This window comes from Oncorhynchus gorbuscha, linkage group LG23 (genome assembly GCF_021184085.1).
Source record: "Oncorhynchus gorbuscha isolate QuinsamMale2020 ecotype Even-year linkage group LG23, OgorEven_v1.0, whole genome shotgun sequence".
Lineage (NCBI taxonomy): Eukaryota > Metazoa > Chordata > Actinopteri > Salmoniformes > Salmonidae > Oncorhynchus > Oncorhynchus gorbuscha.
This window is the reverse complement of record NC_060195.1, coordinates 32,819,731-32,832,261: the sequence shown is the minus strand read 5'-3', so window position 1 is coordinate 32,832,261 and position 12,531 is coordinate 32,819,731. Positions and strand designations below refer to the sequence as shown.

General features: G+C 43.0%; 1 protein-coding gene across 1 annotated transcript; it reads left to right on the top strand.

Annotated features, from left to right (window-relative positions):
- Window positions 1–1,460: 1,460 nt before the first annotated feature.
- On the top strand, window positions 1,461–8,533 carry LOC124011090 (transcription initiation factor TFIID subunit 7-like; the record flags this gene model as incomplete). Its single annotated transcript, XM_046324092.1, is given in 9 exon segments — window positions 1,461–1,621; window positions 1,802–1,878; window positions 2,222–2,300; window positions 2,756–2,889; window positions 3,242–3,362; window positions 3,509–3,567; window positions 5,012–5,084; window positions 5,608–5,721; window positions 8,333–8,533. Coding segments are annotated over 9 exon segments (898 nt in total), but the record flags the coding sequence as incomplete, so codon positions are not given.
- Between the last annotated feature and the right edge of the window lie 3,998 nt (window positions 8,534–12,531).

The window sequence follows — 12,531 nt, the reverse complement described above, 5'->3', positions numbered from 1 at the left end:
TCCCACTCTTAATCTTTTAAAAATAGCCTCCTCTCTTCTGTCCCTTCCTGGCGATGGATGGTTCCAGAAGGGAAAATGTTTTTTTTGTCTCTCGTATTGCATTTTTTGTTGTTCAAATTAAAAGTATTTTCGGATGATAAAAATAAAATATGATAATGCTGCTAATTGTGTGCCAATATTGGTGATTAATGTGTCAAACTATATATTGATTTGTATATATTATTATTAACTCTTGAGATATAGTTTTTCTGTTCAGAAATCTTATTATGAGGTTTGCTTTGGATTTTGACCGGGAAGTTAAAGACGTCACTCTAGTAGTACGCCCATACAATTTCTCTTCTTAAAAATAAAACCTTAACCCTAACCTTAACCTAACCTTATGCCTAACCCTAAACTTAAGATGTAAAAAAAAGTTTATTTTTGTTGTTATTAATTTTTGTCTTACCCTCTTCACAACTGTTTTGGTGTTTTTGAACCATGATAGGACCTCAGTGATAGGTCCAGAGGAACTTGAAGCTTATGACCGTCTCCACTACAGCCCCATCGATGTGAATGCGGGCGTGTTTGGCCCTCTGTTTTATGTAGTTTCAGCTCCTTTATCTTGCTGACATTGAAGGAGAGGTTGTTGTCCTGGCACCACACTGCCAGGTCGCTGACCTCCTCCCTGTAGGCTGTCTCATCATCGTCGGTGCTCAGGCCTAATACCATCATGTCAACAGCAAACTTAATGATGGTGTTGGAGTCATGTGCTGCCACACAGTCGTGGGTCAACAGGGAGTAGAAGAGTAGAAGCACGCACCCCTGGGGGGCTCCTGTGTTGCGGGTTAGCGTGGAAGATGTGTTGTTGCCTAGCTTTACCACCCGAGAGTCAAAAAGTCCAGCATCCATTTGCAGAGGGAGGTGTTTAATGCTAGGGTGTGTTGAAAGCTGAGGTGTAGTCAATGAACAGCATTCTCACATAGGTGTTCCTTTTGTCCAGGTGGAAAAGGGAAGTGTTGAGTGCAATAGAGATTGTCATCTTTTTATTTTTTATTTCACCTTTATTTAACCATGTAGGCTAGTTGAGAACCAGTTCTGTGGATCTGTTGGGGCTGTATGTGAATTAGAACGGGTCTAGGCTAACGCAAAATGGTACGCAGCATCATCTGGATATGTATGCAACCAAAGTTCAACATTCACCTTCTGCTAACATTCCTGTCAAACCATTCACACATACAGTTTGACTCATATGTTCCATAAATCCAACGTATGCAGCACACAGAACGCACTTACAACTGACTCTGCAACCCAATGCTGATGGAAAGCGCGCGTTCCATCGGAAATGAATGTACTTCGGTGTCCTTCGCCTCTGTCGGTGTAATCGAGGCGTTATACTGCACTGTGTGTGCTGCAGTTACACTGCACTGACGGCAATATTTTTCTGAAAGGGATATACTACCGTCCTGCTCCCATTCTGAACAGTAGGTGGCAGAATAGTCCATTGAATTAGGTCAAACGAAATCAAAGAAGAGTCTTCCGGTTTGCTGTGTTGTTTCTAGCTGTGTGTGCATCGACCAGGCTCTTTATTTTTAAGTAGTCACCATGCAGAACAAAAAGACCAAATCGACCTCCAAAATAAAAGGTACGTTTTGTTAACATGTGAAATAGGAGATCGCCCGTCTTCGGTGAAGCTAGCGTAACGTTAAAGTTAATAGAAACTCAACCAGACAGCTAACTAGCCAGCTAGCTAACTAACAAGCTAGCTATATAATCAAACGCACCAAATATGACTATTAAAATGTTATTATGCACTGATTTGCAGTGGGGAAGGTCGGTTCGAAAAACAAAGATGATGCACCCCATGAGCTGGAGAGTCAATTTGTCCTGCGGCTGCCTACGGTAAGGAAACTAACACATGGAATACAATGGGAGGAGAGCATTTTTGGTTTTGTGTATTATTCTTTTTTAAATAGCCATGTATCTCAAATTCAAAATGATGCTATTTTTTAACAAACTTAGCTACAGTCTACCTGCTGAAACTTGTGAATATTGTACCAGAATGAATTTCACCATGATTGATTAATAATTGCCAACCATAATTGAACCTGAGACTCAAACACTCGTTTGCCTGTAATTGTACCTTTCTGTGCACCCATGTCTTGACATACAGGAAATCATACTTGACGTGGCATAAACTGTTTCGAGATTGATGTATGTCTTGAATGCATGATCTCTGTCAAAGGAATATGCCTCAACAGTGAGATGTATTGCCCAGTCTAGCAGCATGAACCTCAAAGACAGACTCACCATTGAACTGCACGGTAGGTATTGAGCCTTCATGTCTTGTTAGTTCAAGTGTACCTTGTTGTTTTCATGGAATGGTCCGAACTGTTCACTCACAATATTACCATCTGCTCTAAAGGAAGTTGGTCACACTCTGTAAATGTAGAAGTTAGGCTTTGTCATTTGCATAATTCAAATCAAGGATAAGGTCAATTGGCCTCATTAACCACGCTAATGAAGCAACTTGAAATTAAAGTAGAGAGAACCTTGTTTAACCCTGGTGCTCATTTAACCTTTTTTGGTTCAGAAGCAGTTATACCAGCATCACATAACAGAATGGCCATTCCTTCCCAAGAAAGCACCTATTGCCAACAGAAGGATGAAATCATAGAAGTAGGATAATTACAACGGACATTCAAGTAAACCTGTGATAGGTGACCAGTAGTCAAATCATTTTTCTATGTGTGAAATGACATCATATGATGTTCTGCAGCTGATGGTCGTCATGGCATCGTGAGAGTGGATCGTGTACCTTTGGCGTGTAAACTGGTGGATCTGCCCTGCATCCTGGAGTCTCTGAAAACAGTGGACAAGAAGACCTTCTATAAGACTGCTGACGTCTGTCAGGTAGGACAGGAAGGATGCTCTCATACAAGCACCATGTAGGAGTAGAATGTTGTATGAAGTCTCCAGACCAGTTGTCAACGGCTGCAGTGTCTGCTCTAAGGTTTAGAATGCCCTGTTTCTGTATGGCATTTCAGTCATTTAACAGACGCTCTTATCCAGAGCAACTTACAGGAGCAATACGGGTTCAGTGCCTTGCTCAAGGGCACGCCGAGAGATTTTTCACCAAGTCAGCTTGGGGATTAGAACCAGGGATGATTGATAATGACCTCACATAGTGTTGGTTTATATATTTTCAGGCATTCTATAAGGTCAATTTATTCATTGCTCTTTGACCCTGTTCTGTGTGGGGTAGATGCTGGTGTGCACGTTGGATGGAGACCTCTACCCTCCCTTGGAGGAACCCACCGGTACTGTAGACCCCAAGAAGAAGAAGGACAAAGACAAGGACAAGAAGTTTGTGTGGAACCATGGCAGTAAGTAGAACTATATCCCCTCTGTATTGAAATATGCTGAGTAGCACTTTGCAGCCCGCAGAGACTTATCTTCAAGCCTCAGCCAATCTGAAAGTTTCCTTTCTGACGGTTCTGTTAACTTTAAATCATGATGTTTTGGTCTCCAGTCACCTGTCCTCTGAAGAACACAAGGAAGAGAAGATTCAGGAAGACGGCAAAAAAGAAGGTACTGACATCTTGTGTTTACCCTAGAGCTCTCTCTCCCCCTCATCTTGTGTTTACCCTAGAGCTCTCTCCCCCTCATCTTGTGTTTACCCTAGAGCTCTCTCTCCCCCTCATCTTGTGTTTACCCTAGAGCTCTCTCTCCCCCATCTTGTGTTTACCCTAGAGCTCTCTCCCCCTCATCTTGTGTTTACCCTAGAGCGCTCTCTCCCCTCATCTTGTGTTTACCCTAGAGCTCTCTCTCCCCCTCATCTTGTGTTTACCCTAGAGCTCTCTCTCCCCCTCATCTTGTGTTTACCCTGGAGCTGTCTCTCCCCCTCATCTTGTGTTTACCCTGGAGCTGTCTCTCCCCCTCATCTTGTGTTTACCCTAGAGCTCTCTCTCCCCCTCATCTTGTGTTTACCCTTGAGCTGTCTCTCCCCCTCATCTTGTGTTTACCCTAGAGCTCTCTCTCCCCCTCATCTTGTGTTTACCCTAGAGCTCTCTCTCCCCCTCATTTTGTGTTTACCCTAGAGCTCTCTCTCCCCCTCATCTTGTGTTTACCCTAGAGCTCTCTCTCCCCCTCATCTTGTGTTTACCCTAGAGCTCTCTCTCCCCCTCATCTTGTCTTTACCCTAGAGCTCTCTTTCCCCCTCATCTTGTGTTTACCCTAGAGCTCTCTCTCCCCCTCATCTTGTGTTTACCCTAGAGCTCTCTCTCCCCCTCATCTTGTGTTTACCCTAGAGCTCTCTCTCCCCCTCATCTTGTGTTTACCCTAGAGCTCTCTCTCCCCCTCATCTTGTGTTTACCCTAGAGCTCTCTCTCCCCCTCATCTTGTGTTTACCCTAGAGCTCTCTCTCCCCCTCATCTTGTGTTTACCCTAGAGCTCTCTCTCCCCCTCATCTTGTGTTTACCCTAGAGCTCTCTCTCCCCCTCATCTTGTGTTTACCCTAGAGCTCTCTCTCCCCCTCATCTTGTGTTTACCCTAGAGCTCTCTCTCCCCCTCATCTTGTGTTTACCCTAGAGCTCTCTCTCCCCCTCATCTTGTGTTTACCCTAGAGCTCTCTCTCCCCCTCATCTTGTGAATATTTTCCTCAGATGATGTCGGGTTCTCGTCCCAGGCCCTTAATTCAAACAACACATTTACATTTCATAAAAGAGGAACTGCGGCGGATGTAAAAACTAAGATTTACATAAAAAATAAAGGCCTTCCATCTTCATTTGCCCCAAAGGTTTGCAAGAGAGCAATCTAACTCTCTGCTTTGATCCAAGTGACAGAGAGCGAGTGAGAGGAAAGATTCCTACTTTGTCTTTTGAATAAATCTTCTTTAAGGTGCCACACCATATCGGTTTGGCTCGCTGTTCTCAATCGCTAATGTGTTTGCTGGCACATGGCCAGCCATTCGCTAGGGGTGTGGGTGGGTGTAGTCTGGAGGCATGAAGTAAGTCTAACCTGATTTCCTCTGCAGTACATCGAGTCTCCCGACGTGGAGAAGGAGGTGAAGAGATTACTGAGCACGGACGCAGAGGCCGTTAGTGTCCGTATCCTTTTAGCTCACTCACTGGGGCAAACGAGCGCACACACACTCTGTCTCTAACGCTGCACCAAACCGTCACCAGGTATTGCGGTACCCTTTTATACATGCACTGTAAATGACACACAACACATCCAATAGCTGTTGACCAGCAGGGGCCCTACTCTGCTGGGCCTCACTTGAACTGACTCCTGCTAACGTGTCAATGAGACCTGCACACCAACACCTTCGTCAATAAGCACCATGATGAAATGATAAAGCAGGAGGAACCATTCCCCAGGGCGTTGATGTAAATGAGAGTGTGTTCTCGATCAACTTACCTGGTGGGGGGGGACGAGCACAGAACATGGGACAGCATCAACATCGGAGTGCATCTCCCTTAGTGTAGATTTCAATGGGCGGTGGTACATGTTAACATGTCCTTGTAGACCCATAGGGAAGCCAGTTGTGAGTAGCTGGAACGTGACATAACTTAATGAAAGCAGTGAGGTAGTGTTTGGTGTACAACGTTTCCCTAACTTGGCCTTCAGGCTGGGAGGTGATAGCTGAGGATGAGACCAAGGAGGCAGACAACCACGGCTCTCTGGCCAACCTGGACTCATCACCTGGGACATCGGGACACAAGATGGGGCATGGCTCCTCAGGTAAGCACCATGGAAGTGGGCAAAATGTAGTAATAATATAATATGATCATTTAGCAGATGTAAAGGTTCCGTGCAGAGTGACTCTGTTAACTTAGTCCACATATTGAATACATGTATCATGTTTGGAATGAGAGCCATAACTGATATTACAGGCTCCTACCACCTTAGGGCCGTCACGCCCACACAGAAGTTAGAACATACAGTATGCCACAGCCTTTCACTGCTCCAACGCAGTACAGTAGTACAGTAGGCCCTAGTGCAGGGTTTCCCTAACTTTCTTTTGGCCCACCACCCTATTTTGGTATACTTTTTAAAAAATGTTTTCAGCACTTATTTCCCTGACTGATTCAAACTTGTTTTCTCGCGCTCTCGTCTCTGCAACAGACATACAGTTCCCTCAGAATGTATTCACACCCTTGACTTTTTCAATTTTTTTAGTTGTCACAGCCTGAATTTAAAATGGATTCAATGTACATTTTTGTATCACTGGTCTACACACAATACCCCATAATGTCAAAGTGGAATCATTTTTTGACATTTTTGAAACAAATTGATAAAAAAGGGAAAGCTGAAATGTCTTGAGTCAATATTTTGTAGCTTAAAGCCGTGTCATGTCTTTACTATCATTAAATTGACAGTAAATTCTCTGTAATTAGTAATACGCGATTAGACTTAATCATGTAATCGTAATTAACTAGGAAGTCGGGTTACCAAGGAAAATATTCAGATTACAAAGTTATCATTTCCTAAAATAACTTTTCAGATATTTTATATCTGATCAAATAGTCTTCTGATTAATGAATGATTTACTTTACCTCACGTTAGTCTCATTCCAAACGTCGTAAATGGTTGGTTATCTGCACGAACCCAGTCTTCACTATGAGTCATCCATACATCAATTGTCTTAAATCATTTATTTATTACTAAGTAATTAATAGAAATGCATAAACAAAAACAAGGTGAATATGGTTTCAAGAAATGTGCCCTAGTGGGCTAAACCGGCATCACGGCTTGGTGGACAAAAGGGGAGTCAGCTGAGAAGTCACTATAGAGTGATAATTATAAAAATTGAAATGCTAATCCATGAACGCTCACTCATTTGGGAACAATTGCAATCAATATATATATTTTCGCTCAGTGTGTCGTCTTGATCTCTGTTGAAAAGTTGTTTATTTTGTAGAATTGTCCGTCTCTCTCTCTCTCTGTCGTGGTTAGAGTGGATTGTTCAGAGTGACATTCATGTTGTTGTAGAATGAATGTTTCGGCGGTTGTCGTTCTTCGCGTTCAATGATACCGAATTCCTAGCTGCAGACTAGTAATTAATATCAAAGACTTGTTCTTATTCTGTCAGTATCGATAGTCTAAGGGTTTAACCACGTGGAATGTGGTATGGATTCAGCAATGGTCTACAAACTTTGTACTCCCGTGATTGAGAGAAACATGGTCTGGTGATAATTTCTCAAAGTTGAGTCTTATTCGGAATTGCAGAAAAGGTGCTGTCCCAGGATGCCTGACCCTAACTGGGCTCAGGGGCGGTCCTCTGATTTAGTTAAATTCAAAAGGGAATTGGAGTTTCCTTCATTACAGTCCAAAATCACATCACACAATTTTACAAACCGTATCATACTCACTCATTCATCTTATACAACAATTATATGTGAACCTCATATCTGAGGCTATTATATAAACAGCGTTATGGCAATGTGGCCACACCGTCTGCCATGAGCCTCATGGGAACATAAATGTTGTTCGGACCTCAAGTTCTGTGAGGTGGAAGAAATTCCTTTGTTCTCTATGACAATTCACTCTGTCTCTTATGCTGTGTGTCCATGAAGCAGGGTCTTCTCAGGAATTTACGACCTCTCTCTGACCACAGCAGCCTAGTTGAAGGAGGCAGGGAGAGGGGGATGGGCTTGCTGAACCCAAAGAGGGCAGCGTCATGACAGCGGCAATCAGCAGTTGAAACGATAGTGTGCTCTGGAGTAATGGAACCACTCTCAAATTCATAGACATAGGTATGGTTGCAAAGACTGGCCATCCGTGATATCAAAATGATAGCTTCATCATGTTGTGAGTGTTTGTTTACATTTACTTTGTTTACAGGCATTGGTGTTAAACAAGCTTGTATTTTGGTTTCTCATGGAGTATGACAGTTGCGCTAATAAGTTATATGTACACAGTGATTCTTGAAGAATATCATTCATTCATTTATAGGTCTAAAATGTATGTACAGTAGCTACTGCGTATTGCTCCTTTAAACCATTCAAAAGATAGAGACATATTTGTAGGTAGAAAAAAGAATCCTCTCTGTTTATTACAGCCACATCTAGCAGCTACCGGAGATTACTGACGTTTTCCCCGTTTTATGAACCAAGCGCGAATTCTTTTTGAATATTTTTTTTGCCGCGGCCCCATTTTCATATTAGGTGACCGCGCATGGGGTCCGGACCCCTAGTTTGGGAAAAGCTGCCTTGGTGTTTCCTAAACTGTCCTAAAGGGAGGACTGTGTTTTGTTGGTGAGGAGTGGTCACAGTAAGAAGACTGAATTATTATTCTTATAAATTGTTTAGATATTTTATTTGACAATGTGAAAATCAATGTTTTCTTCCAGCCCAACGTGACGAGCTGAGGGAGATCTTCAACGACATCAGCAGCAGCAGCGATGATGAGGAGGACGAGGGGGACCTTCGTCATGAGGACGAGGACCTGAACATCATGGACATGGAGGAAGACCTGGTTAGACAGCTCCAAGACAAACTCAACGAGTCATCAGACGGTGCTCGGGACGAGGCAGACAGGAACAACCAGATAGGTGAGGCCGGAGGGAGAGGAGGAGGGGTGGTGAAAGAGAAAGAAGGGCAACGGAGAGTGGGCGAGTATGTTTTTCATCACCGGGGGGATTGGGGGGGTTGAAGATTGCAGTCATAGATATTAAGAGATTGGCACACCGTCCCCATGTTGGCACAACATGTTCCTTTGCAATAACATTGTTATTTCTATTTATTATAAGTGAAGTGTGATTGTTTTGTAATTGGTATAAACATGGCGCCTGTCGACAGTATTGGAATAGCAGCCAATGGGGGGAGAGGAGGAGTGGGGAGATGTGGCTGTAATAGCAGAACAGAAGCACAGAGTATGGAAAGACAATAAGAGGGCCTCAAATCACATGAAACACTCTCATTGTCCCCATGTCAAAACGGACGACGGCAATACCCTACACAAGTGAGCTTGAGTTGGAATGAAGCTGAGTTTTCTAGGTCAGAGGGACTTCTCCCTCCCTCCCCCCTATCCCTTCATCTACAGTTATATCCCCATTCAGAAGACGGACAGGTACTCGCTCTCTCCTCCCGGGGCTGGTTCAGCCACTGTGCTTTCTGTGACAGCTCACTGGCTTACATGGTACCGTCTGTCACACAGCCAACACTGCACCCCCGTCCTGCAGCTCTCCCGACAGACTCTTCTAGGGCTGCATCTTTCAAAGTCTGGCTGTGGCCGTCGACACGTAGTGCTTGTAATGAGGACCATGGCATCTGAAAAAGGGTTTTCCATCCCTACTGACTGTGTGGGAAGATGTTGGCTAAGATGGTGGCTCATTGTGCATTAGCTTTTGATTGAATTGAATGGAAGCCACATGACCTCTGTTGCTTAGTAATACGAGCCCCTGTGGACCAGAGAATGAGAGCGGTCTGTTCTATTCCTTCTATTTCTAACGAGCAGGCAGCTAACATTCACCTCAGTCACTTAGCCTGGTCTTATATTCACTTCAAATTGGCCTGTTGCACACTTTAAAACCCAAAGATCGAATCCGGGTCTGTAGTGACGCCTCTAGCACTGAGATGCAGTGCCTTATACCACCTTAGACCACTGTGCCATCTCAATAGTCTCACAACGTTTCATCTTTTTTTTAATACCCTGAACAAAAATCTAAACATAACATGTAAAGTGTTGGTCCCATATTTTATGAACTGAAATAAAACATCCCAGAAATGTTCCACATGCACAAAAATCTTATTTCTAAAATAAATCTTCCTGTTAGTGAGAATTTCTCCTTTGCCAAGATAATCCATCCAACTGACAAGTGTGGTATATCAAGAAGCTGATTAAACAGCATGATCATTACACACGTAACTTTGTGCTAGGACCAAAAAAATGTGCCGTTTTGTCACAAAACACAATGCCATCTGTATGTAGGCGAGCAGATTGTTCACAACGTTGACATCAGCAGAGTGCCCCGTGGTGGTGGGGTTTTGGTATGGGCAGGCAGGCATAAGCCACGCACAACAAACACAATTGCATTTTTTTTACTACAATTTGAATGCACTGAGATACCGTGACGAGATCATGAGGCCCAAGGTATCTGTGACCAACAGATGCATATATGTATTCCCAGTCATGTGAAATCCATAGATTAGGGCCTAATGAATTTATTTCAATTGCCTGATTTCCTCATGAACTATAACTCAGGAAAACCTTTGACATTTTTGCATGTTGCATTCATATTTTTGTTCAGTATACAGTGGGGCAAAAAAATATTTTGCCAGTTGTGCAAGTTCTCCCACTTAAAAAGATGAGAGAGGCCTGTAATTGTCATCATAGGTACACTTCAACTATGACAGACAAAATGAAGGGGAAAAAATCCAGAAAATCACATTGTAGGATTTTTTTATGAATTGATTTGCAAATTATGGTGGAAATAAGTATTTGGTCACCTACAAACAAGCAAGATTTCTGGCTCTAAAATACCTGGCTCCTCTGTCCTCCACTCGTTACCTGTATTAATGGCACCTGTTTGAACTTGTTATCAGTATAAAAGACACCTGTCCACAACCTCAAACAGTCACACTCCAAACTCCACTATGGCCAAGACCAAAGAGCCGTCAAAGGACACAAGAAAAAAAAATGTAGACCTGCACCAGGCTGGGAAGACTGAATCTGCAATAGGTAAACAGCTTGGTTTGAAGAAATCAACTGTGGGAGAAATTATTAGGAAATGGAAGACATACAAGACCACTGATAATCTCCCTCGATCTGGGGCTACAAACACGATCTCACCCCGAGGGGAAAAAATGATCACAAGAACGGTGAGCAAAAATCCCAGAACCACATGGGGGGACCTAGTGAATGACCTGCGACCAAAGTAACAAAGCCTACCATCAGTAACACACTACGCCGCCAGGGACTCAAATCCTGCAGTGCCAGACGTGTCCCCCTGCTTAAGTCAGTACATGTCCAGGCCCGTCTGAAGTTTGCTAGAGAGCATTTGGATGATCCAGAAGAAGATTGGGAGAATGTTATATGGTCAGATGAAACCAAAATATATATTTTTGGTAAAAACTCAACTCGTCGTGTTTGGAGGACAAAGAATGCTGAGTTGCATCCAAAGAACACCATACCTACTGTGAAGCACGGGGGTGGAAACATCATGCTTTGGGGCTGTTTTTCTGCAAAGGGACCAGGACGACTGATCCGTGTAAAGGAAAGAATGAATGGGGCCATGTATCATGAGATTTTGAGTGAAAACCTCCTTCCATCAGCAAGGGCATTGAAGATGAAACGTGGCTGGGTCTTTCAGCATGACAATGATCCCAAACACATCGCCCGGGCAATGAAGGAGTGGCTTCGTAAGAAGCATTTCAAGGTCCAGGAGTGGCCTAGCCAGTCTCCAGATCTCAACCCCATAGAAAATCTTTGGAGGGAGTTGAACGTCCGTGTTGCCCAGCAACAGCCCCAAAACATCACTGCTCTAGAGGAGATCTGCATGGAGGAATGGGCCAAAATACCAGCAACAGTGTGTGAACCTTGTGAAGACTTACAGAAAACGTTTGACCTCTGTCATTGCCAACAAAGGGTATATAACAAAGTATTGAGAAACTTTTGTTATTGACCAAATACTTATTTTCCACCATAATTTGCAAATAAATTAATTAAAAATCCTACAATGTTATTTTCTGGATTTTTCTTCTCATTTTGTCCGTCATAGTTGAAGTGTACCTATGATGAAAATTACAGGCCTCTCTCATATTTTTAAGTGGGAGAACTTGCACAATTTGTGGCTGACTAAATACTTTTTTGCCCCACTATATATTCTATACAAAACATCCACATACCGAGGCACACTCAACATCCACTCTATCATCCCTGCCCAGGCCCACAGCCCAGTCTCCAGCACCCGTATCACCCTGAACCACATGGCCTCAAACTGCACCATCTTGTCCCTCTCTGTTGCCCACGCACTTAACATTTAAATAATAAAGCATTTGGACGATGGAGGATTGGTTGATTTCCAATTAAGCATACGCTTTTTTTTCAAGATGATATATGAGAAAAGTATTGTCTAAGTCAGCAGGTTTCTCACTACACCCCCATATGCCATGTCTTGAAATATGCAGACAGACAGATTAAAAGTTAATGTACATTGTAATACTACTGAAAGCCAACGTTCTAACTCCGCCCATAACTTTTAGATTTGATAGTATTCCCAGAAGGCGTGCATTATTTAGTCATGGTTCGTTTTACACGTAAATCATGACTCTGCCTTTGTGCTGTAGAATTGGTGAATTCTGTCTCTTGTCTAATCCATTCTATACATTAGTTTGTGCTGGATTGAGTGTAGATTTTCATTACCTGGAATTTCGTTAGTTCCAACATTCCCTCCATCCTGTGCCAATATCAGTTATTTTTTAAGTCTTGGTTCCAATAGTTTATCTTTTTTTATATCTTAACTATCATATGAATATCATTTTCTTACTCAGATAGGGTTTCTTCAAAATTTCCCTGATGTCCAACAGATTTCAAATGGGCATTTCTTGA